Source organism: Diorhabda carinulata, chromosome X (genome assembly GCF_026250575.1).
Source record: "Diorhabda carinulata isolate Delta chromosome X, icDioCari1.1, whole genome shotgun sequence".
In the NCBI taxonomy this organism is placed as follows: Eukaryota; Metazoa; Arthropoda; class Insecta; order Coleoptera; family Chrysomelidae; genus Diorhabda; species Diorhabda carinulata.
Window position 1 is genome coordinate 44,346,674 of NC_079472.1, and position 25,072 is coordinate 44,371,745.

At 30.6% G+C, this 25,072-nt stretch overlaps 1 protein-coding gene across 4 annotated transcripts in view; it reads right to left on the minus strand.

Moving 5' to 3' along the window:
• LOC130900633 (inactive rhomboid protein 1) overlaps positions 1-25,072 on the minus strand; it is a 302,734-nt gene that overhangs the window by 172,136 nt on the left and 105,526 nt on the right. For all 4 annotated transcript variants that reach the window (XM_057811369.1, XM_057811371.1, XM_057811370.1 and 1 more), the window contains one exon: positions 24,325-25,047. In XM_057811369.1, coding sequence (XP_057667352.1) covers positions 24,325-25,047 — 723 coding nt within the window. The remainder of the gene's footprint in view (positions 1-24,324; positions 25,048-25,072) is intronic.

Consider the following 25,072-nt stretch of genomic DNA (forward strand, 5'->3'; position numbering starts at 1 on the left):
GAAGGTCTCGCTAACAACCCACGCACCTAAAGTAGTAAAGAAGCAAACAAGTCCTCGCCGACCGAACTTCAACCTATTCTAACCCTCCCTATTAAAAATTCTCGTCACAAAACTTTTAACCCCCTACTGACTCTTATCGCATACTGTCACATTTCTGTGGTATCCTCCTTCACCATTAAAATGAGACGTAATATATGGATGACCCCTAACAAGGAATAATGGTTATTTTTCTCTGCCGGAAAAGCACAGTTTCAAATATTTTCTAGTATCTAATAATTAAATCATATTTTTCCTTTATACCATCAGTTAACGGGGTGCATGAAATATCAAAAGAAATGACAAATTAATTCCCCAAAAGTAATTTCTAATGAATTATATACTTCTGTAAGGAGGATCGTACTCGTAAATAAAATTCTATTTTAACGATACAGTTTTACCAAATACCAAAAGATCTCCTTATACTTGTTGGGGACGGAATTAAATCTTTGAAAAGTAGACAAATGCTTATATTCAATTTTTTTTAAGGAAATTTTCATTAGGATTAAATGATAACCAAAGATCACACGTAGCAAATAGAGTGAATGTTCTATGACTACTACATTATTCTGGTTGCGTATACTGTTGTGAATCCAACACCAAGAGTTGCCTCACTAGCTTGATACTTGTAGAGTGTATCTACTCTGATTATAGGTCTCCGCCTTCCAATATTTCTAACAGTAACTGCAAAACAGGACTTACCAGCACGTGCCTCATAACCAAGCGATATCCATCCACTTTTATACCAACAGAACACAGTTGCTCGTGAACAAACTCCATCATCAAATACGTGTTGCAACACGTTGTTCAATTAGACCAATGTTAAAATTAAAAAAGATCATAGCGCCCATTTGAAGAATTCATATTTCGTTGGCAGTCAGAGCAAAATATAGAGTGGAACATGTATTATATACAATTGGGAGATGATAGAAAAAGTAATAAAACGTTGTTTACGAGGAAGAAGAAGGGACTGATAGAATAGGGTACTTGCATGGTTTGAGAAAGAAATAGTTTTAGATAGTTTACATACAAGTTTTATTATAATTTTTTTTAATTCTTTGATCAATATTTATAGAGAAAAAAATTATTGGAAATTCATAACTTTTGTAGGTAGTTTAAACATTTCAGTAAGACCGCCATATTGCGTGGCGTCATAGGTATAAAATAAACACTGAACATATGATACAAAGTAAATCCAATATTTATTCTCTCAGTTATTTTAAAATAAGCGTTATTATTAAACTTTGATTAATCGGAAAAATATTAATCGTGTTTTTTGTCGAGATATAAAAATACCACGATATAAAACACATTTTATGATGCCAAGAATTTCGAATATATACAAAAATGGTTCCAAAGTGTTGGTCGTTTTGATGATACTGCGAGATCTAATTATTTTTGTTGCCAGGATCATTTTAATGTAAGTAAGATTCAAATTTAACTTATTTCAATTTTTTATAGTAATTAATTTTATTAAGCTTTTAATTTTTAACGTGATTATGTGATAATGTGAGAATTTAACCCATAAAAGGTTTATTCACTTTATGTGAAAATAAAAAATGTTTTATTTCTACGTAATAAAGTAAAAGTATATTATAACAGCACACGTTACGTTGCCGTCAACGATAACCTCGTAATCATAAGCAGACAACTTCTCAATTTTTTTATTAAACCTACGAGGTCATTACTGAAATCCAATGAGAATCTTTTTCTTATGTAGGTAAAAATTTTTTCGATTTTCAATTAAATATTTGGATATTATTTTTTAATTTTTAATGAAATAATTTACTTTCTGACATTTCATACCAAGAATTTATAAAATAAACAAAAAATGTAAATATCCTATTATGGGCCATATTTTGGGAAAAATTCCTTAATCTCATGATGAGAAAAGGTCAGGTTGTCTCAGCGCAATGTTAAAATAATGGTGTTCATTTCTGATTACCAGTACTGTTAATACAAGGGACAGTATTGGTAAATGAAAATTAGATTATTGTAAAAATGCACGTAAATCGTGATAAAATGTTTATACCTATACCAAATACAAAATATACTTTGTTACTTAGGTTGTTACGGTTATTATAATATCTATAAAATACCTACATAACTAAATTAACAATATGATAAGACTTTATTAATAATCAATAGCTAGTGATCTTTGATTCGAAGTTTCAAACCAAACCCTTTGCAAACATTAAATTGAAATCTATTAACTTCAAACGTATAGATTATAACTGCATTTTGCTAAAAATGCAACCACTCTATATTTATTGGAATTTTTTGATTGCATCTATATGTTGATTGAATTAATAAATGTTGAGATTATGCAAAAATTATAGAATTTGCTTGCTCGTCAAACTATTCCCAATTACGTTCAAAATCAGATCAACAATAATTTCTCTACACAGAATATAAATATTATTGCATTTCGGTTACGAATAGTGATTTTCTTTGCTTCTTTGGAAAGAAACGGTAGGTATGTATGAACATTTCTGTATTTTTTTTATTAGTAGATTATTTTATTTAGATTAAATCAACTTCATTTTATTCATTTATTCATAAAAGCGTATGCACTACTTGCATACTCAATCTTATTGTGTCTTGCACTATATTCTGTTCTTATCGGGACATTCTTTAATGTGGTTGATTATCTTAAAATAAAAAAAAAAACATTTTTGCAATCAGTGTTGGAAATCGGTCCTTAGAAGAAATATGTTATATATTCCCGTTAAGGTCGTTAAGGTGAGTTTTTGGTGAAAATTTTACTTTTTGTATTCTATTTCCTTTCCCTCAAGTAAATCGAGAATCTGAACCATACGTGTTAAAATTTAGATCATTCTTCGTAGTACATCACGCGAATATTTAAACGTCAACTGGGGCTTCATTGGCATACTTGTATCCTTAATTATAAGCATACAATCTTGTTCATTGTATTTTGGGAAAACCGACTGACTACGTAAGGGTACCGCATACAATCCGTTGTGTGGAATATCATTTACTCCAGTAAAGTGAGCCCTATATAAATTTTGGTGTCCCGTTTCATTCAAATCTCATATTGATGCTAAATGGATCTGAAAATATAAAATATTTATATACTGAATCAAAATTTTAACTTTTTTAAAGCGATTTCAGTTAAAAAAAAAGTTTTTAATAAAACGACACACCAAAGTTGACACGGTGGTATTTTCTAACAAAAAGTGGCACCCATTGGAAGATTTTACAGTATTACAAATGCAAAGTGATTTATTTCTAAATTTGTTAATGATTTGCTAAGATAGCTTCAGCTTAAAAATGTTGTTTTTTCTAAATATTATCGAATTGTAAATTTTACAAAACGTAGATGAAAAAAAAAACGAAAAAGATTAAAATTTTCACCAGAACCCTTTTCATGTCACCTTTATAAATTTTTATAAAAATATAAATGTATAGAACTGGAACAGAAGTTACGAAAAACTAATCAAAATCAAAATAAATATTTACCTTTTTGCAAATATTCGTAGTTATTACACTCATACTTACTATACTTTACAGTTTGCTAGCCTAGAAATTCCATTTTTGAAATTTGTTCTGGACTTGTTAGATAATGGTTTGAGCGCTCGATTATACACATTAAGAGCACAAGTTCTCAGTGACATAATACCTCCAGAACCGTCCAAAATGGAAAGTAATATTATAAAATGTCAAAGAGAAATTGGCTGAATGGCCAGGCAACTGTTTAAAACTGATGACCAAGAAGACTGTCTTAGTGAAAATGAAGGTAGTACTAAAGAAAGTAGTAATGACGAAGGAAGTAGAAATGATAAAAGTGTCGACGAAGACATAAACAGAAATAAACATGATGAAAATAAACCTTCATTTATCGGTAGCATTTTGGAAAAAAACAAGTGCTTAAATAACAAATACAAGAAAACTAATAGGATAACTTATGATGACTAAAAGATGATGATTTGAAAATCATGAAAATACATTTATATTAGATTCCGCCCAGTGAATGTCCAAATTGTTTTGGAAAAACTAAAATTATTTGATTGTAGGTGACATAGTGATATTTAGCATATTTAATGAAGAGGAGCAAAACATTCAATTCCAATTGAAGGATTTTCATAAAAAAATCAAAAATCCTTTGAACGAGACTGAGCTGCTATATCTCACTGGAGTAGTCGGATACATTGATTCATCGAGTCCTCCACGAGTATTAAGAAAATCAACTGATGTAGTTATTGATCATGATGAGGATGAAACACCTTGACATTACATTAGTTACTCCAAACGAAAATGGATATTGGATGGCAGCCGATGATAATGATAAAAACCAGAAGACAAAATATTGTAACGACTCCCATAAAGTAGTACCAAGATTGATTATGTAAGCTAAACGATGGAATGAAGTAAAATAAAGTTGTCGATATTCTGTTGTTGACTAATGTAATGTCAGTGCTTTATTGACACAAAAAGGCAATTTTCTGACCTACAACGTAGTCTTAAAAATTATTACCCCGATGAGCGCGCGACCGTAACTATTTTTTCGCCGAGTTAGCGTTTCCGGGCTACAGTAGCTTAAAAACGCTAGGAGGTGAGCTAATTCGGCGCTTGGGGGTAGTTTTCGGGGTTCGGGATCCATGCCATCTTTCAGCATTTGATTAGCAATAAATTATCCCGAAGAGCGCGCGTCCTTAACTATTTTCGTCGCCGAGATAGCGTTTACCGTAGCTTAATATTAAGGTAGGGGAGATTCGCGTTCCTCGTGAACCGCTTGAGCAATAAAATCGCTTTTTGGGAAATAAATTAACAATTAAATAGTAAAAAATGATGGTACCAGTCCTGGCGCTTCTCCCTAAAAAAGCTGACGCAACTTAATATACGTTGAGTATAGTCATTAATAATAACAATCCTATACACTTAGTAAAACATTAGGTCTATATTCTGATTCGGTATATTCTGGAAAATTATGGTTAGCATAATACTCTGTACTTTGTACACCACCTCGATTTACTGGAAAAACATACATTTACATGTTGCCTGCGTAAATCAGAGTCACTGTGATCAGTAACAGATAATTCAATAATTAATTTGAGTTATTACCGAATCGGAAAATGGCTGGACTTACGAAGATAATAATTGATCTTTCACCTTGACCATGATCGATCATAAGATGGGCGGGTCATTAGCCTTGAGAGATCATTGACCTCTGACCTCAATAAACTTGTTAAGTCATAGACTTTTAACCTTGGCAGGTCATTAAACTTGCAAGGTCATTGACTTTTGACATTGGCGGGTCGTTTACCTTTTACCTTGACTGGTCGTTGACCTTTTACCTTTACTGGTCATTGACTGTCTTTGCATTTCACCTTGACTTTGACTGGTCATTGACTTTTGACTTAGATGGATCATTGACCTTGCCGTGCAGGAGCATCCCCATATCCTCTCTATATTATATCAATGAAATACTGAAAGGGAGGTATTGTAGATTTAAATATTTAAAAATATCAAAATAAAAACGTTCTGCACCTTTTATGAATTATTCATTCCAGTAAACTGATAATATTAAGCAGCAATTATGGCAAAATGATGTACTGAATTCATAAAATGTTCATTTTTAAAAATCATATAAGTAAAAACTGAGAAAAATAATAAAACTACGTCATTAAAAGAAATAAAACTTGAATTACCAAGTAAGAACAACCGTTTTCATACATTTTCTCCAGTATTTTAATAAAACAGCTATTTATTAATATCAGTATCACAATTAGCGACTCCTACTGAAAGAGAAAGAATAAAAATTCTTATGATGTTAGGTTACGGCGATGGGACATATTTTAAAAGACCTGCAATTGCTAGAATTACAGCCAACAGAATTGTTTCAAAATTTAATGATATATATATATATATATATATATATATATATATATATATATATATATATATATATATATATATGTTGGCACATATATTCAAATTATAGAAGTTTTATGAAGGAAATAACATTAATAGACATAAATAATGGAATTACAATAACGCATAAGTCAAATAAAAGTCAGGACTGTGTTTTGTTTATATTCACAAGATCACATGACAGGAGTGACGAGCGCAATCGCGGTCACTATTTATTTCTTAAACGAGAGAATAGGAAAAGACATAGAGTTCTCCGTCTTACACATTGGCATTATAGCTCGGGTCCAGACTATCCTATATAGGGACTTTACTAGTTTAGCACTGTCTGATAAACCTGGCATCTGGCACTGATCTCCTGCAGTGATTTTCTGTTGTTGGTCTTTGATTTTACTTTGTTTTTATGATGCCAAGTTCGAGTGAATAATGTGTACTATGAAGATGTATTTTCTATTCTGTTGCTAAAACTGTTTTAATGTTGAAAACAATTTGCGCAATAGTATTTGTCAAAAAGAATATTTGTTACAAAAAGGGAGCTGGTTTTTTCACCATAACACATACAGCCATTCCTCTTCAACAATTTTTGGCTTGCCTTGGCCCGAGTCACTTTATTTCATGAAAAGAGGCTTGAAAGAACATATATTCCACAACAATGAAGAGGTCTAGAAGTGGGACAAATTTATCAGTTTTTCTAAATATTAATTAAATGTTATTAATGGTGTCTTCACCTTCCTTCAAACCTTTATGGATAAGATATTTTTGTTCTGCAATCAGTTCAATATTTATTTAAGCTTTTTGAATAATGGAAACGTAACTAATACGTAGTTCAATACCATGGCTTGGCTAACTGTATATCTAGCTATCAGAATTTGAACTTTCCATGTCTCAGAAATAAATAATTTGATATTTTCGGTTGAGCAACTGGTAATGACGAGATTTCCACTTTATCAGTCTTAAGCTTTTCTCGTTCCATTCTAATACTGTCGTGTCGCGAAACAACTGAGAAAATCTTGAGGAAACATTCGACTAATGTCATTTGTTATGTTGCTATAAAATTAATGGTTGTGGCGTTGAGGTCTCGAAATATCATTTATACCAAGGGAACAATCTGTTGTACTAAACTTAATCAACTTGTCCCTACTCACCCATTTACCGGGACATTTTTTCTTTATTATATACATTCAGTAGCTCAACTTTTTTTATATATATCCTGACTCGTTCTTCTATCTCAAACTTTTTGTTACCTTCTATTATGTTTTGGGTGGAAGGGTATAGTATATATATATATATATATATATATATATATATATATATATATATATATATATATATATATATTTCGGCAAATCAGAATCGGCAATCATTCAATTGAAGTGAACAGCTTATCCAAACAATGAAGATAAGATAAATTTCAAGAAATATTGGTTCGAAAGGTTGCAATGGATGTTTGCCCCAAATTCCAGACGCGGCCTAAGATTTTGATGAATAAATAAATGAATTTAACGAAATTAAATCTGGACGACTGCAATGATTTTGTTATCCGTGTTTTCTATTGTACTTAATTGAATAAACGTTATAATCATATGATTCTTAACAGTTGTTAAGGAGATTCTTGTTTTGTTTATAAATTATAATGTTCAAAATAATACTCTCAATACTTAAAAATGGTTAAAAAATTACAAATTACAACAAAAGTATATACCTACTTAGTATTAAATCTGATTACGCCTAACAATTTTCTTCCATTTTGTCGTTTACATAATAAAAAGTGGTGGCATAAACTGATATACAATATGTAATGTATCGAATAAATTCAATTTGAGCGTTATTATGTAATGTGTGAAAAAACCTGAAACAGGTCGACTTTTATTCTTAAATTGACAATTTACAGTATGGAAATATTATACCCCTCTAGGAGCCCCTCTGAGTTTTAGTCCTCTGTTCAGCAATATGAAGTTTTCAAATGTAGTGCACGTGCCACGTTATGAAATATTGTGTATAAAATGTAAGAGCGTGAGTATCATTAAATTTTTCTTTTAAAATACTGTCCGAAGTATTTTGCATCAACTCCATTTGCAAATGACCTACTGAAGCCTGTGAAGCAAAATTGAATGGAATGTTGAAAATTCCTGAACTGTCGGTGATTTAGTCCTCTGTTACTTATAAAATTTACAATTTTAATTATAGGTTGCATGATATGGTCCATTTTTAAATGTTTGGATGCCAATGATTCCTGATGAATTATACAGTGAAATCCCACAAAATTCCCTGATGTTTTCTGTTTTAATTTAGTTACAACGCCCGAATATTTGCCAGCCATGGCAGGAGTGCCATCCGTACTTGTGCTGCTAAGTATATTCCAGTCGAGTTCATATTCTGCTATCAAATGTAAATGCAGCGCACTTTAATAGTTCTTCAGTTATTTCAAAGTTACTGTTAATGCCTCGTATAAAAACAGCAAGTTGATCTGTATTAACAGTATCAACGCTCTCGCCAACAATCAGTGAAAAGTTTGTAAATTCCCTAATTTTCTCCTACAGTTGAAGAACCAAATTTTGAGATAAATAATTTATTCTTGAAGCCACAGTGTTTCTTGAGAGCGAAATATTTGGAATTATTGACTTTTGAGATGGAAATGAAACATCGGCAACTTTCAACATACAATCTTTAATATAAGGCATATTTTTAAATAAGTACCGTTTTGCGATTCCGCCGCCGTAACCCCAAGGTCGGCGTTCCGTACATGCGCGTTGGTTACCTACATCTCTTGTCTACGCACTGACGCCATTACAGTCTGATTCTTCATTGTGTACGTTGTTTACTGAGTCTTTAAGATGCCTCCGACAATCGTGAGGTCCCCCCGATTGTGAAGTACGGGCTGTTATACGATTTCTTAGTGCTAAAGGCGTAAAACCGATCGATATTCATCGTGAGATCTGTGAATTTTACAGACAAAACTTTCTGAGTGATGGAATGGCAAGGAAATGGGTGAGTGCAGGGTATCGTTTTGCTGCATGACAATGTCCGTCCACATGTGGCTAATCGGATCAAAGATCTCATCAAATCTTTTCAATGAGAAACTCTAGATCATCCTCCATACAGCCCTGATCTGGCGCGTAGCAACTACCATTTGTTCCTGCTCTTGAAGAAACACCTGGGCGGTCAGCGTCTTCAAGACGATAACGAAGTCAAAACAGTTGTGATACAGTGGTTAACAGCGGCAGAATTTTATGAGGAAAGTATTCAAAAACTGGTACCTCCATATTCACGGAAATTATGTAGAAAAGTAGATTAAGGTTCAGGCTTTCATGTAAAAATAAAATTATTGCGATATCTGTGCACTTCTTTTTTTAATTCCAAAACGGTACTTACTTAAAAAATATGCCTCGTAAATTACCATCAGTGAAAGGTTTTGATCTTTTCGCGATTACTAATGCAATAATAAAACATGATTTCAGGGCATCTTCGCTGTCTGTATTGGCTTTAATAACCATCGATTGTTGACCTTGAAGTTTAGATTTTAAAGATGACAATATGTCGATTCTTATTTTTTCAGTGTAACAATCAAATTCTGACTTATGATTAATATCATGGGTCTGTAATCGTAATCGTAACAATTATGGAGATCGCACACACACGACACAAACAAATGCACAATACTTTTACAATCACTACTTTGCAGTACAATTAAATTCCTTCTACAACCGTATCGCTTCGATTACTCGACTCAACTGACTTACGTCGCCCCGACGCACTCGTTTTATATAGTTAATGAAGGTTCTAGTCTATACTCGAAGCGCGTGGAAGATTCTATAATTCTCGAAAAAAATAATAGGATATTTCAGCTATTTCTATGACATGATTGGACTAGACATTTTGATTATGATTGATTGTGGTACTAAAACAAAAACTCAAAAGGAGGTTAGTGAGATTTTTAATAATAACTATTCTGGTAAACACGTTTCGCAGTCTACAGTTAGCAAATTGAAATAAATTGGACAATGTAAAAAATATTAAAAAAGACCTAGAAATATTCAATTTACTGTTGAAAAAAAGTTATGTACTTCTAGGTAACTCGAGAACCTGCCGCCGACAATGATGTAAGTAAATCATCTATTTTGAGAGTTTTGCATAAAAAAATTCCACCCTTACAAAGTTCAGTTGGTTCAGGAAATGTGATGATATTGATAGAAGAAAAGAATTCTATGAATTGATGATTGACAGAATGAATGCAGATTTTCATAAAAATAATTTTTTTTGAGGAAAGACGCGACGTTTCATTTAAACGGAACGGGAAACAAACGGAGCTGGAGCATAGGAAATCCTCTCTGGATGTGTGAGACACACACTCAATATCATAAGTGAACGTTTGGGCTGGTATCATTAACAATAATAATATTGGTCCTCTTCTTTTGAGACCACAGTTAATGGTGAGGTTTATCAAGATTATCTTAGTGTCTACATTACAAAGACTATTCCTGATGTTAATCATCCAAATGAGATAGATCGCTCTATTTACTACCAACAAGACCGAGCTCTACCGTATTTGGCAGGTACAATTAGAAATTATTTCAACGAGGTTTGGTATGGGGTTATTTAAAATCTAAAGTATACTCTAATAGACCAGACAATGTTGCTGATTCAAAAGTTAGGATAACGGAAGAAATTACACCTGAGGTCCTACAAAATGTTGTACAAGAATTCCAATATCGCCTCGTTAATTCTTAAGAAGTAAATGGTGGTAATTTTGAACTTTCAATTTAACTATAAAGTACATTGTAAAATACATTCTAAATATTATGCGATATTATTATCTTCATTCTACGTGAAGTTTTTTGATATAAATTTTCAACATTTTACATCTTATAAATTAATTTTCTCAGTTATGATTGCATCAAATTTAGAAAAACATTATATTGCTGAACAGAGAACTAAAATCATCAAACAAGGTGCCACACGACGCCCTTTCTTATTTAAAATTATTGAGGGGGTGCTTATAATTCAGAGGGGGTGCTGGAGTACATAATAACACTAAAATTGAATTTATTCCATACATTTAGAGCGCATTGTAAATACAATGTAACGGCCCCTTTCCCTCCAAAATGTAGCTAGTGTGCTCCATTTGTGTACTAATTCTAGTTACATGCCTGCTTTTGAGGCAGTTAAGGGTACCCTTAATTAGCAAGTAAAATCCATAATATTTATTAGCCGTCATAAATAGGTGGGTAAAAGTAAATAGTAACATAAAACGGTTTTCTAAAAAGTTACCAGCCTCAATCTAAAGATGCATGCACTCACATGCCTACACTGACGCATAAAACAGTCAATACAATGGATTGAAAAGGGAAAACCTGAAAAAAGTTACGACAGTTTCACGGCCGACAAAGTGTTTATTGCTTGATAAGGTGAACGGAGCAATTATAAAGAAGCTGCCGCATTTAGAAGAAAGAGAACTTTTTCAGTGAGAAAATGGACATTCTAACATTTTGGTGATTGACAGCTAAAATTCACGAAAGTTCATATTGGTTGATCTCGACGAGTTTGTTATGTATTGATTGTTGATCGTTTTAAGTAAATGTAATAAATTTTACATTAGACCTATATTTAAATTACATTAATTTGTCTAAGATTCCATATAGATAAATTTTTACGTTCACTTGTTTCGAGGTGTTCCGGGAGTGATTAGATGACGTAAAAATAATGTTGTGACATGAAAAAAAAAATTATTTTACTCAAATTTTACGACTCCTCATATCTAAGTTATAGGCATTTAAGGTTACGATATCAGATATATTTTCTAAACTATCGTAACTTAATGAATTTTTAATGGATGATTACATATGTCCAAGTAATATGTCCATGTATTGTATTTGAAAGAATAAATAATTCTACACTACTATCTGAAGGCCAGGAGCGGTTCATGCACACTGGTTAACAATTCATAACTTTTACAGGTGTAATCTAAAGATAGAAAAAATGTATTTTTCAACCGATTTCTTAACAAAAATATACTCTTTATTCAACTCGATAATATCTATGGTTTAGGAGATATGTAGATTTTTAGATCGTTGTAACTGCCAAAGAAACCGTTCACCATAAAGAGACATTCTGAAGAAAATAATCACAAATTGTAATTATTTATTGAAAATACTCATATGAGGTATTACAACACAATCAAACATTTCTAATTGAAATGCATACTGTCGAACATCGTGTTCCTTACTTACATTAGAAAAAAATTGAAATGTAGGAAAATTTACTTGGTTAGCGTGACTCGCTAGATAGGATGTTTCTTTGAACTTGGAAGTACATTCCAAGATTCTGCCTTATAGCATCACAATGGAAGTTTATATTTCGTTCCTTGTGTTTACCATGTTTACAGGTGTTGCATATGCCAAGTCAAAAAATGATTCTATTGTATTTAATTCAGGGAAACGTAGTGGCTATACTAATGGTTCTCCTCGACGAATCCAACTATCAGAAAAGTTGTTATTAAGAAGATTTTTTACGTCATTTAGAAAGTGGGGAGGGCCTCTATCGTGCATGAACCACATGTCTCTGCGAATGTTTAGAGGAATATCACATAAGATGAGTGAGAAATCATTTTGGAAAAATTTCAAGTATCGCTAACCATTCGCATGATTATCAAAAAATATGGACCTACTATATTATTACCCACTATTACTGCCCTCACATTAACACAAAATCGATGTTGATTCTTTGTTTGAATTGTACCGAGAAAATTTTCATCTGCCCATAAATGTAAATTATGGGAATTAATAAAACTGTCATCTTCATCAGTGAACAGTACTTTTCCAGCAAATGTATTATCATGTTATTTTTTAAGTTGTAGGGTAACCAACTATGTTGTTAAACATTTCAATTTTTTCTTTATGTATTAACACGATATTCGCCAGACTGCAGTTCAATTAGAAATGTTTGTGTTTTAATACCTCCTGTAGGCATTTTCGATAAATAATTACAAGTTATGATATGATTTTTATTATGATTATGATATATTATGATTTTCTTCAGAATGTCTCTTTATGCCGAACGGTTTCCTTAGCATGTACTAAAAACATACATATCACCTAAACGATAAATTTTATCGTGTTAAAGAGTTTTTTTGTTAAAAAATTGATTTTTGCAATAATTACCGGGTTGTACCAGTAAAATTACGGTTTGTTAACCAGTGGGCATGAGCCGAACTTGGCATTCAGATAGTAGTGTAGAATCATTTATTCCGTCAAAGATACTGCATTGACACACGTAATCAACCATTAAAAATTCATAATGTTCTAATGTATAATTAAGAAAATATACTTAAATATAAGTTCTGATTTTGTAACTTTAAAAACCAACAACTCAGAAATAAGTGGTCGTACAAGAATTTTTCATGTCACTGCATTATTTTCACGTCATCTACTCCCTCCCGGAACATCCTGTAAATGTATTTATATACATGATTTCCTTATCATGTATTTATTTAAATTTTCAACTCTCTGATTTTTCATACACCGCAAACTACTAATTTATTGTAGAAGTGTTGGTTATCACCTCGGAGAATTTGTCAAGGTCGGCAGGTTAAACCTATCAAACACTATACAACTATACTGAATGGATTAAAAAGTGACATCACAATTCAAATAGATTATTTTAATGGATTATAATGAATTTCCAAATTAACAGATGCAAAAAATGCAATTCCAAATTTCGATATCCTATCCCCCATAAAAGCATTCCTCATATGAAGACCTATAAGCAAAATGAATATTAATTGGAAATTTATAGGTAACGTTTATTCATTGATACCTGGGGCTATTTCAAATATGTGAAAATAATTCGGCAACTAATGAAAATTTTACAAACATGTTCGACCTACTTCGGTTAGATATTAAAATGGTTGATTAACTATCGATTTTGTATTGCTTTGAATATGATTACTTTTTTAAAAACACGATTATATTAGTTTTGTGTTTTTTCACGAGGGAGCCACAATAAATTTCTAAAAATTTCTCTTCTGATAACATACTACTTTATATACTCAAAAATAATTCAAGTATCTATCCTGTAATATAAAATGAGGTACGCCCGTGTTTTTCAGGATTTTGTTACCTAGCAACCAAATCAAGCACACTTGAGAATGTAGCCATTAAACAACTAATGAAAATCATGTGAACATTATAGTTATAGACTAGAGAATTGAGAATTGAGAATGAGAGAATTTTTGATTTATTTACCCTAAATATCTTCAGATAAGCCATTAATAAAAGAATTTAAATTATAATTACTGTAATATACAAAAATGTATTTGTTTTTGTTTTGTGAATAACATAACCTAAAACCGTTTCGATTCGGTTAACAATAAGATATATAATTACTCACAGAGGTTCCATTGAAAAGTTTCCATCGTCCGTATCCATATGGTTTAATTCACTTTCAACATTCAACAATAAGTACGGATTTAAAAATAATTCACAATTACGCCGGAGTCCATTCACAAGGTTTTCTCACTTTCTGCGGACACTGACACTACTAATTGATGACACAACAATGTACATAAAAGTGTGACTTGAGACAGGTGCAGTGAATCTGTTTAAAAGATAAAGAAAGAAATAGGCTTGGCTACAAATTGAACATCTGAAATTATTATGTACATAGGCGTAGAATATCAAAGATAAGATAAGAAACGAATTCAATTTTGTATAAATAAATAAATATCTTTTGATCTAGTAAAAGATTTTAGTATAAAATTCCAATTATAATGCTAAGCAAGTCACTAAACCATTACATAAAAATGTATACATACACAGTTTTTATGTGAATTTTGAGGTAGGCACTTTAATGTCTCAAATATTTCTCAAACATTTACTCAAAATGAACTGCATGAATAGAAGTTTCGTTTTGCAATAAGTGGGGTTTCCTGAACGCATCTTCATTCTATTTTTATAGGTAGTTGATTTATATTTTCTTAATTTATTATTGTCTCTGGACTATCACAGAATCAAAACAAAAATAATTTCCTAAATATTACATAACAATTCTAATGCTTTTAGAGATTGGAACAAAAATAGTTTAATTAAAGAGAGTCTATTCCATTTGGCTTAGCCCAAGAAAAAAATCTAATGACAAAAATATAATAAAAATGACTGAACATAACTAGTCTTCTTAAGTTCAAATCATTACAATCTCTCAAAAAAATATAAGCAAATTCCATCAATATCTAGTTATAGTTCTCTGACGATTCTGTTTCTTAAATAAACTATGTGTGTGCTTGTGAGAATCCCTTGAAATCCGTGAGTTTTCTTTGTGATTTCTCATGTGCTCTTAATTGAAATCCTTTCCAAATCATGAGTAAACTTGATCCTATTATAAGTTTCCCCTGAAAGAATACTGTGGTTGAACAGATATAAAACCATTGATACCTGCATGATTGTGCATTGAGAAAAAAAAGTGAATGGCTAGTGTTTGGAGCCTGCGATGCTTCTATCAAATCACTTTTAGTATGCTGTTTGGTAACATCATAATTCTAGCTACGTAAGTGATATCATTCGGATTTACCAAATTCGACGTGGCGGTTAAACACCTGAAATTCTTTTTAAACACAAAAGACTTTTTAATATTCTATTTTGATTAAAAAAGTCACAATTCATATTTAGAAAACTATAAAAACTTTTTTTATATTGAATGTATAAGCGCGAAGGATTTGTAAAACCAATATTCAAGGGACTGATCCGTTCGAGATACTCTGCATAAATGCTACGGAAGACGTCTATAACGAACCAGACTAATAATTTTTATATGTAATTACAAACTTTGTACGAAAATATTTGCTGTTAGTACTGGTCGGATGTGAAATGAAGCCAGAGTGATGATCTTTCCCTCTTTGCCTCTTTTTTCGGGGCGGTTTCTTACATAATAAATATTTCAAGACCGTTTTTCCTATCTACATGACCAAGAATCTCGTGTTTTCTCCGTCTTATTTTTCTGTTCTAAAATGTTCTAAATAATTGATTGATTTGTTTTTTTTTCGGTCCTGGATACTCAACAATTTTCAATACACCTATTCTCATATAATCTCAATAATTCTTTGCACTGGATCAGCACTTGCTTCATATTGTGGTACCAAAAGGCATGAAAAAGAAAAACGTTGCCGCACTGTATTTTCAACATCTCCTTTTATCCCACGCAAGGCTTTCGCCATGGATCTGAATAAATATTAAGCTGACAGTAGAAGGACCGAACTAAATGCTGGATATAGCAGAAGTTCTATACCATGATTCAACATTGTTTTGCTATAAGACAATCTTCTTCATACATTCACCTCAGCCTCCTACTATATATCTCGGTGTTGATAGTTCGATCATTTGGAATCATCTCGAAGTACACTAAACTTTCATAATTCTACCAGACACACATCAAAACTTTCCGATCGAATATACCTCTCTTTACGGGTTCCGGTAATTTTCCTTCGTCCAAACACCGATTTTCGATGTTAGGGTTGCAACTAATAATGTGTCTAAAATATAACGATCATCTTTCGGCAGGGCAAGGAACTCTATTCGAGGTTTCGCTTTGTTTAAATCATGTGGCACTATTCAACAACTTTTATAGATCTTTTTTTTCTAATGATTTTAAATTGCGATGTATAGTATCTTTGGAGGGTTTAAGGAAAGTCGATAATCGACGAGTTTTGATACTAGATTGGTTTTCGACTGTTTTCCTTGTAATCTTAATATTTATTCCATGCATGCGCCAAATCCCCACTACTCCTCCCTCAATAAGACATAATTCCCTTGCTGCCGCGCCTACTTTGAGCTTCTGATTTCAATCATGTCTTAACAATAAACGAATTTCATATTTATCGCACTATAGTATATATTATAAAAACGTACTGCGAGTTACATGGAGAAAATTCTAGAAGGACATTTATATAAAACGCAATTGTATTAAATATCATAAACACTACATCAGCAATTATTTTATTATAAATACAAATATTTGTAAACAACTTGGTAATGAATATATGTATCGTTCTTGAGTATATAGTTCATTCAATGAATATTAGTTAGTTCGCTTGAGAGATTAATTATATTTATGCAATTATTGTAAAATAAATTTTTAAAAATAATTTTCGAAAACCGAAAATTATAATTGGCGCAGTCAGTAGGATTAGTGCGGTCGCGATTTTTCACGCAAAGTGCAATAAAAAATTCCGACTAAGTACTTCAGTTCAGCAGCACTAGATCTACGTATGCAACGAGGAACTTCAAGACTTCAGATAGCTGTAAGTGCCAAGTTTCCTTATTTTTATTCCTTTTTCTATCTATCCTTATCAAACTCTGAGTAAGGAAGAGATAATCTAATCATTTTGAACATATAATTTTTATGAACGATTTAGATAACTTATTAAATACATTTTGTAAATTAAACTTAAAAGATAATTCAGATTCTGAAAAAATGGCAACTTTAAGTCCAAAAACCCTAAATTGGGAATTGTTTAAATTAAAACTAGAAAATATCAAACCGTACGACGGAAATATAAATACTTCAAATAAATTCATAAACAGATGTGAAAATTTAATAGAGGTCTATAATGATCAAGATATCAATAATCATGTCTTGGAATGTATCCAAGAAAAATTAATTGATAAAGCAGAAATGATGGTAGGAAATAGGATTGAACTAAATACCTGGTTCAAACTAAAAGAAGCTTTAATATAAGTCGCAGACAGACGCGACTTAGACTGTATATTACAAAAACTAACAAGAACACGACCATTTAAAAATGAGAGCCTGATAGCCTTTGGAAATAGACTTCAATTGCTGAAAAGTCAAATAATCCAAAGAATCAGTAATAAATTAAAATTAGGGGAAATTGACAAAAAATGTCAAATAAACCATTGCGAAAAAACAGCTTTAAACACCTTTATAGCAGGCACTATAGGCAATAACATGTATTTAAAAAAGCCTGTATCGCTAGAGGATGCTATAGCTTATGTTGACGAGTTCGAAAATTTTGAAAAACTCTATGGCCAATTTTACGAGCCCAGAGCTAAATATAACAATAACAATAATAATAACAATGTTCAGAAGAATCAAATAAGAAATAATAGAAATAACCAATATAGTAATTACAATTCTTTTACCGACAATATTATGATAATAATTATAACAGAAATAACTATGAAAACAATCAAACATATAATAACAACAATAATTATACTAATTTTCCTAGACAAACCGATAAATGTAAACCACAAAAGAGACAAAATTATCCAACAAACGCGCAAGTGTTTGGTACCAGGAAAAACGTTTTCCGGACAAACCAAATACCTGTAAACCGTTTACCAAGACCAGAACCGATATCTACGACATCGAGAAATTTTACTGATAGACCCAGTAGACATGTAAAAATTAATCATAAATAATCATTATACGAGTAATAATAGATATTTCCAATCAAGAAATGAACGACCAAATTTTACATCAGAAGAGTTATATAATAATAATTGTAACAATAACGATAACGAAGAAGAAGAAGAAGAAATAATTGATTTCCAGAATTTATTTGAGCCAAACGAAAATAATGATTCAACCGTAAATTTTCGAAAAGAGCCTCGGAAGAAAAATAAAAAATAATTGAAACAAACATTGCAGCAAATAAATCGTTACCATATATTGAAATCAAAAATCCAAAATTAAAATTATTAATAGATACAGGAAGTAACAAATCAATATTGAAGGTTCAATTGTTGAAAAATATTATCCTCAATGTATATATCGTTCAAAGGTAGAGATTCGGACATTGCTTACCAGTAAAATAATTAGACATCAAGCAGAAATCCCCGCGTTTAAAGAATTTTACTATAATGGCAAAATAGATTTTATTTTATATGACTTTCATGACTTTTTTGACGGAACACTAGGCATAGAAGATATGATCAAAATGCAGTTAAATATTGATTTCACTAATAAACAATTAAATAATAAAAAAAGTTTCAATTCCAATAAAATTTAGGAAACCAACTGATATAAAATTCTCATTACCAGTCAATATATAACTATAACTTTAAACGAACCTCTTAAAGTCCATCCATTTGAAACAAACCAATATGAAATTCATACTTTTAACTATTAGAAAGAAGATGAAAAAAAAATTAGCAATCAACAAAAATATAATCAATATAAAATAGATATAAGTAAATTAATTCGAACCAACCATATGAACGATGAAGAGAAAAATAATATAATTAAATTATGTAAAAAATTTTCTGATATCTTTTTGAAACCAGGAGATCCATAAACTTTTACATCTAAAATAAAACACTCAATAAAAACAACTGACGAAATTCCATGTGAAATCTTATTGATACCCGTACATACATAAAGAAGAAGTACAAAAACAAATTAATGAAATGTTAGAAAAAAGTATAATAAGAGCCTCATATTCCCATTGGAGTTCACCCATATGTATTGTAAGTAAAAAATTAGATGCGTCTGGAAAACAAAAATGGAGACTAGTAATTGATTACAGAAAGTTAAATGAAAAAACTATTTCTGATAGATATCCAATACCGAACATTACCGACATATTAGATAAATTAGGAAAAGCCCAATATTTTACGACTTTAGATTTAGCGAGTGGCTTCCACCAAATTCAAATGTCAGAAGACTCAATAGAGAAGACAGCTTTAAGCGTAGACAATGGACACTATAAATTTCGCCATTCGGATTAAAGAACTCAACCTGCAACATTTCAAAAAATCATGGATGAAATTTTAGAAGAATTACAAAACAAAATTTGTTTAGTATTCATGGACGATATTATAATATTTAGTACGAGCCTACAAGAACACATACAAAAATTACAAGCAGTATTTTACAAATTAAGAGAAGCCCGTCTAAAAATTCAATTAGATAAATGCGAAGTTTTATGTAAGGAAGTAGAATTTCTCGGACATATCGTTACACCAGAAGGCATTAAACCCAACCCAAAAAAATTAAAGCTATAAAAAATTTTCCTATACCTTACACGCAAAAACAAATTAAATCAGCTTATCCAGCTTATCCAGACTTTAATAAACAATTTGACTTGAGAACTGATGCATCAAAGTTGCAATAGGAGCGGTATTGTCTCAAGAGGGACACCCAATCTCTTTCGCCTCAAGAACATTAAATGATACAGAAACAAATTATTCGACGATAGAAAAAGAATTATTAGCAATTGTATGGGCATGTAAATATTATCGACCTTATCTATTTGGAAGAAAATTTACTATATATACAGATCATAAACCTTTACAATGGTTAATATCACTCAAAGAACCAAATTCAAGATTGGTTAGATGGAGATTAAAATTGGAAGAATATGATTATGAAATGAAATACTTAAGAGGAAAATCTAATTTAGTAGCAGATCCATTATCAAGAATAAAACCAGATTGCGATATAAATGCCTTTGAAACAGAATCATTAAATGTTAACATTGATGATCTAGATTCAATAATTCAAAGAGAAATTGATAATTTACCAAATGATTTTGAACCAATAAATGATGACCTATCACCTGATTTATCATATTTAGATGATGTCGAAGAAACCATACAGAATGAAAATATAACGAATGCAACAAATGATAAAATAAATATTATATCAGACATTCAAATACGACCATCATTAAACAGAGATTCCGACTTAGAAACAATACATTCCTCCTAAGAAAACCCAATATTAGAAATACCAATTTTAAATAGATCATTAAAGACTTACAAACATCAAATTTTAATAACAAGTGGCCAAGTAAATAATATAAGAACAGAGAGAGAAAAATATTTTGATGATACGCGTATATATGTAATTTTATCTAAGAGAGATTGAGAAAATGACATAATTCAGTTTGTTAAAGAATATATTGATCCTAAACAACTTTAAGCATTATACTTTAGAGAACCCTTAAAACCAGAACGATTTATAGCTAATGTACAAAAATATTGTAAAAATGCAGCATTTAAATTTATTCATTGTATAAATGTCGTCAAAGATATTTTAACCGAAGAAGAACAAATAGAAAAACTAGAATACTATCACATATACAAAAAAGGACACAGAGGAATTAACGAATCAAAGAAATCATTAACTGAAAAATATTATTGGCCTAAAATGTTACATTGACAAGATATAGAAAACTTTGTTAATAATTGTGAAATATGTCAAATATGTGAATAAATATGATAGAAATCCCCGAGTAATTAAATTCAATTTAACCCCAACAGCTAGCAAACCATTCGAACACATACATATAGACACCTTTGAAATAGCAAATCAGTCATATTTAACTATATCAGATGCATTCTCTCGTTACGGTCAATCATATTCAATGTCAAATGTGAATGGAACCTCAGTTGTTGATAATATATTAAATTATGTTACTCATCACGTTTTACCTTACAAAATTTCAGCTGATTGTGGTTCAGTGTTCAAGAATAACGACCTGCAAGATTTTTGCAAATTGCACAGAATTGAATTACATTATATAACATCAAAAAATAGTAACTCCAATTCACCTGTAGAACGTTTTCATTCTAGTCTAATTGAACATTTCAAATGTATAAAAGAAAATAACAAAGATATAACACCCAATAAATCAATAAAACATTCAATATTGGCATATAATAATTCGATTCACTCTGTAACACAATTTACACCATTTGAAATTATTAAAGGTCATATAAATAACTCCGATCCGTTTGATTTAGACGATCATCTAATAATATCCAATTATATACAAAATCACAAAGAAACATCAAAATTATTATATGAAGAAATTAAAGATACAAATGCTGATATTAAAGAAAAAATAATTAATAAGAGAAATGAGAATAGAAATGATCCCCCTTCTTATGCAAATCAAGATACAGCTTATATAAAGACAAAATTTCGAGATAAAAAATTACCTACATTTAAAAAGGCAGAAATCATAAAAGACTCTGGTATATTGTTAGAAACTGATAGAGGAACCTATCACGAAAACATAATTAGAAAACCAAAAACTAAAACAGAAAAATTGTTACAGAATAATGAAGCTGACGACAGTAATAATATTACTACTACTTTACAAGACAACTAAGACAGAAGACATAACAATAACAAAAGTGAATAACTTACTATTACCCATTAATTTAGGAACCAGTAATCTTATATATACTAAACACACTTTTTTTATATTATGTAGATTTAGAATTTATTCATAAACAAATTAATAATTTAAAACAATATTATTATAGTTTAAAATATAGTGTATCTCAAGCGAACGTTACAAATCCTATTTCATATCATAATTTAGCTAAGTAGAACAGAAATTTTAATTAATACTTTAGAAAAAAAATCAGAAAACATTTATCCACATTTAAGATTAAAAAGAGGATTAATAAATGCAGTAGGCAAAATAGATAAATGGCTTTTTGGAACTCTAGATTCAGAAGACGAAGAAAGATATGATAATGCTATAAATGTTTTACAACAAAATCAAAAACAAATAATTCATGAAGTAAATTTGCAAATATCGTTACACAAAAAATTAATTGATCATTATAATAAATCGATTACGACTATATGGAACAATCAACAGAAACATTCTGTTAATTTAGAAAAATTTCACTTTTCGATAGAAAATGAAATAATAACTTTGAATAATTTTATAACATTTCACAGTACAATTTCACAGATTAATCTGGACTGTCAGAGTTTATTTACATTGATTGATAATATTGAAAACGCGATAACGTTTTCCAAATTAAATACAATTCATAGCTCTGTTATATCGAGTCAAGAAATTTTAGAAATGATTAAATATTTAAGTACTATTTATGAAGAAGAACAAATCCCAAAGTTTAATAATATTTTAACGTATTATCTCTTTCTTGGCTCACAAGTAACCTTTTCCAAATCCAAAATAAGTTTTGCTACCCATGTTCCAATCCTAAAACCTAAAACCTATGAATTTTTCCATTTATACCTTATAATCCAAAACCATACGATATTTATCCCTCCTCAACCTTACTTGGCCAGAAATCAAGATATTTTTATCAAAGAAGAATGTCCAGTGCTAGAAGAAAAATATTACTGCAAAGAAACAATTAAGTTAAAAAAAGACAATTGTACTATTGAATTGTTAAACGGACGCTCTGCTGAAAATTGTGTTGTTAGTGAAATAAATCTCCAAGAAACTATATTAGAACAAGTGACAAATAACGAACTTTTAGTAATTACAAATTCAGAAACTGAAGTGATTTCCAAATGTGTTTCGGACCGTTATTTGAAAATAAGTTATCCATCGATTATAAAAATTCCAAAGAACTGTAGCATTTAAATAGAAAATGAAATCTTCTCAACTAACATACAAATCAAAAAAGTAAAATCAATAATATTACCGATATTGAACTTCAAATTTTTAAATAATCAAATTTATAAATCTCCGAATTTAACCAACATAAACTTTGGAAAATTATATGAAATAAATAAAATTGCTAGAAATATAAAGCCAATTCATGAAATTTATAATTCACAAAGCCATGTATCAATGGGACTATTTACAATAATTATAATCGTTTGTATAATTTTAATAATATTATGGTTAATTCGTAAATATAAAAGTAAATTTGTAAGAAAACAGAAATTTGAAGAAAAGAAGAAAGAAAACATCGAATTAGAAGAAAGAAGACAACAAGATATGAAAAATACCTCCATAATTTTTCATTCTTCTTCATTTTAATAAAACGCAATTGTATCAAATATTGTAAACACATTGTCAGCAATAATTTTATTATATAAACCAAAGAATATAAACACCTTAGTAATGTTTATAGTTAATTCGCTTGAGATTAATTGTAACCATTCAATAATACAATATTAATTGTAATTTTTGTATTAAATAAATTTTTAAAAATAATTTTTGATTACCGAAAATTATATTTTGCGTCGTCAACAAATAAAGAGGGAATGATCAAACGAAAGTAAAGTAATTGTACTCTGTATAGAATTAGAGACTAGTTACAAGTTTAGAATGATGCGTAGGTGTAGGTGATTGTACGAATTTATGAAATTAGTATATTGCTAGTCCTTAACAAGTGTGCCAAATTTTAGTTTAATCCGACGTTTTGATGAGCTTGAAAATTCATTTCAAAGAAGAATTTTTCTTCAAAAATGTTTTAAATATTACTAAAATGTACAAATCATCGTTTCTTTTAATTTATAGAAATCGTTATTTCGTCAATGCCTTTCTTTATATTTATTTTAATACTAATACTACACTTGAAATTTGTTTAGAATTTTTCCAAAATCAATATCTATTTTTTCACATAAAAAGATGGAGCGAATATTATATAAACTATTACTTACCAAACAGTAACAGTAAATGTACTTTGCGATCTCCTGGGAAAACAAGCTTCATTGCACACAACAGTCTCTGGAGTAACACCACTTCTAGGAGGTGGCGTAGCACAAACGTGCCTTCCCCCGGAAGCTCCAACATATTCAACCGAAGGACTAACACATATACTATGTCGACATTGTCCTTTCGTGTTTTTAACACGACTCTCGCACTGCGCATTTCCGCACTGTATACTCTTCTCCTGTTGAAAATATTCCTTTCCGTGAAAGTTTTGGCACTGAATTTCCTGAAGACTGGTATTGACACATGGTACTTCTTTTTGGTTCCCTTGACTGGTTACAGAACTGCTGGAACTAGATTCTGGACTCGACTTACATATTTGATATCCTTCTTGATACTGACAACATTTGAACCTGCTGGGAGTTCCAGCGAATCTGATTCTCTGGTAATTATTACTATAAGTTATTGGTAAGCGGTAATGGAAAGCAAGATCTCTACGCATATATGGATCACTGGAATTGAATTGTTTGTATCCGTAAGGTTGGTAAGATGAGAAATACGGTTCTTGTGGTTGAGGAACATACCTTTCAACTGGCATATGGGCATTTGGTGGAATATACCTATCGCCATTGAACCTTCCGTCCGTATTTACATACTTATCGTTTGTATAAATTTGTTGGTTATTCTGTTGATATCTATCCGTGTAATTATGATTATATCGGTCTTTATATCTGTAACAATGAGGAAGAAATATCA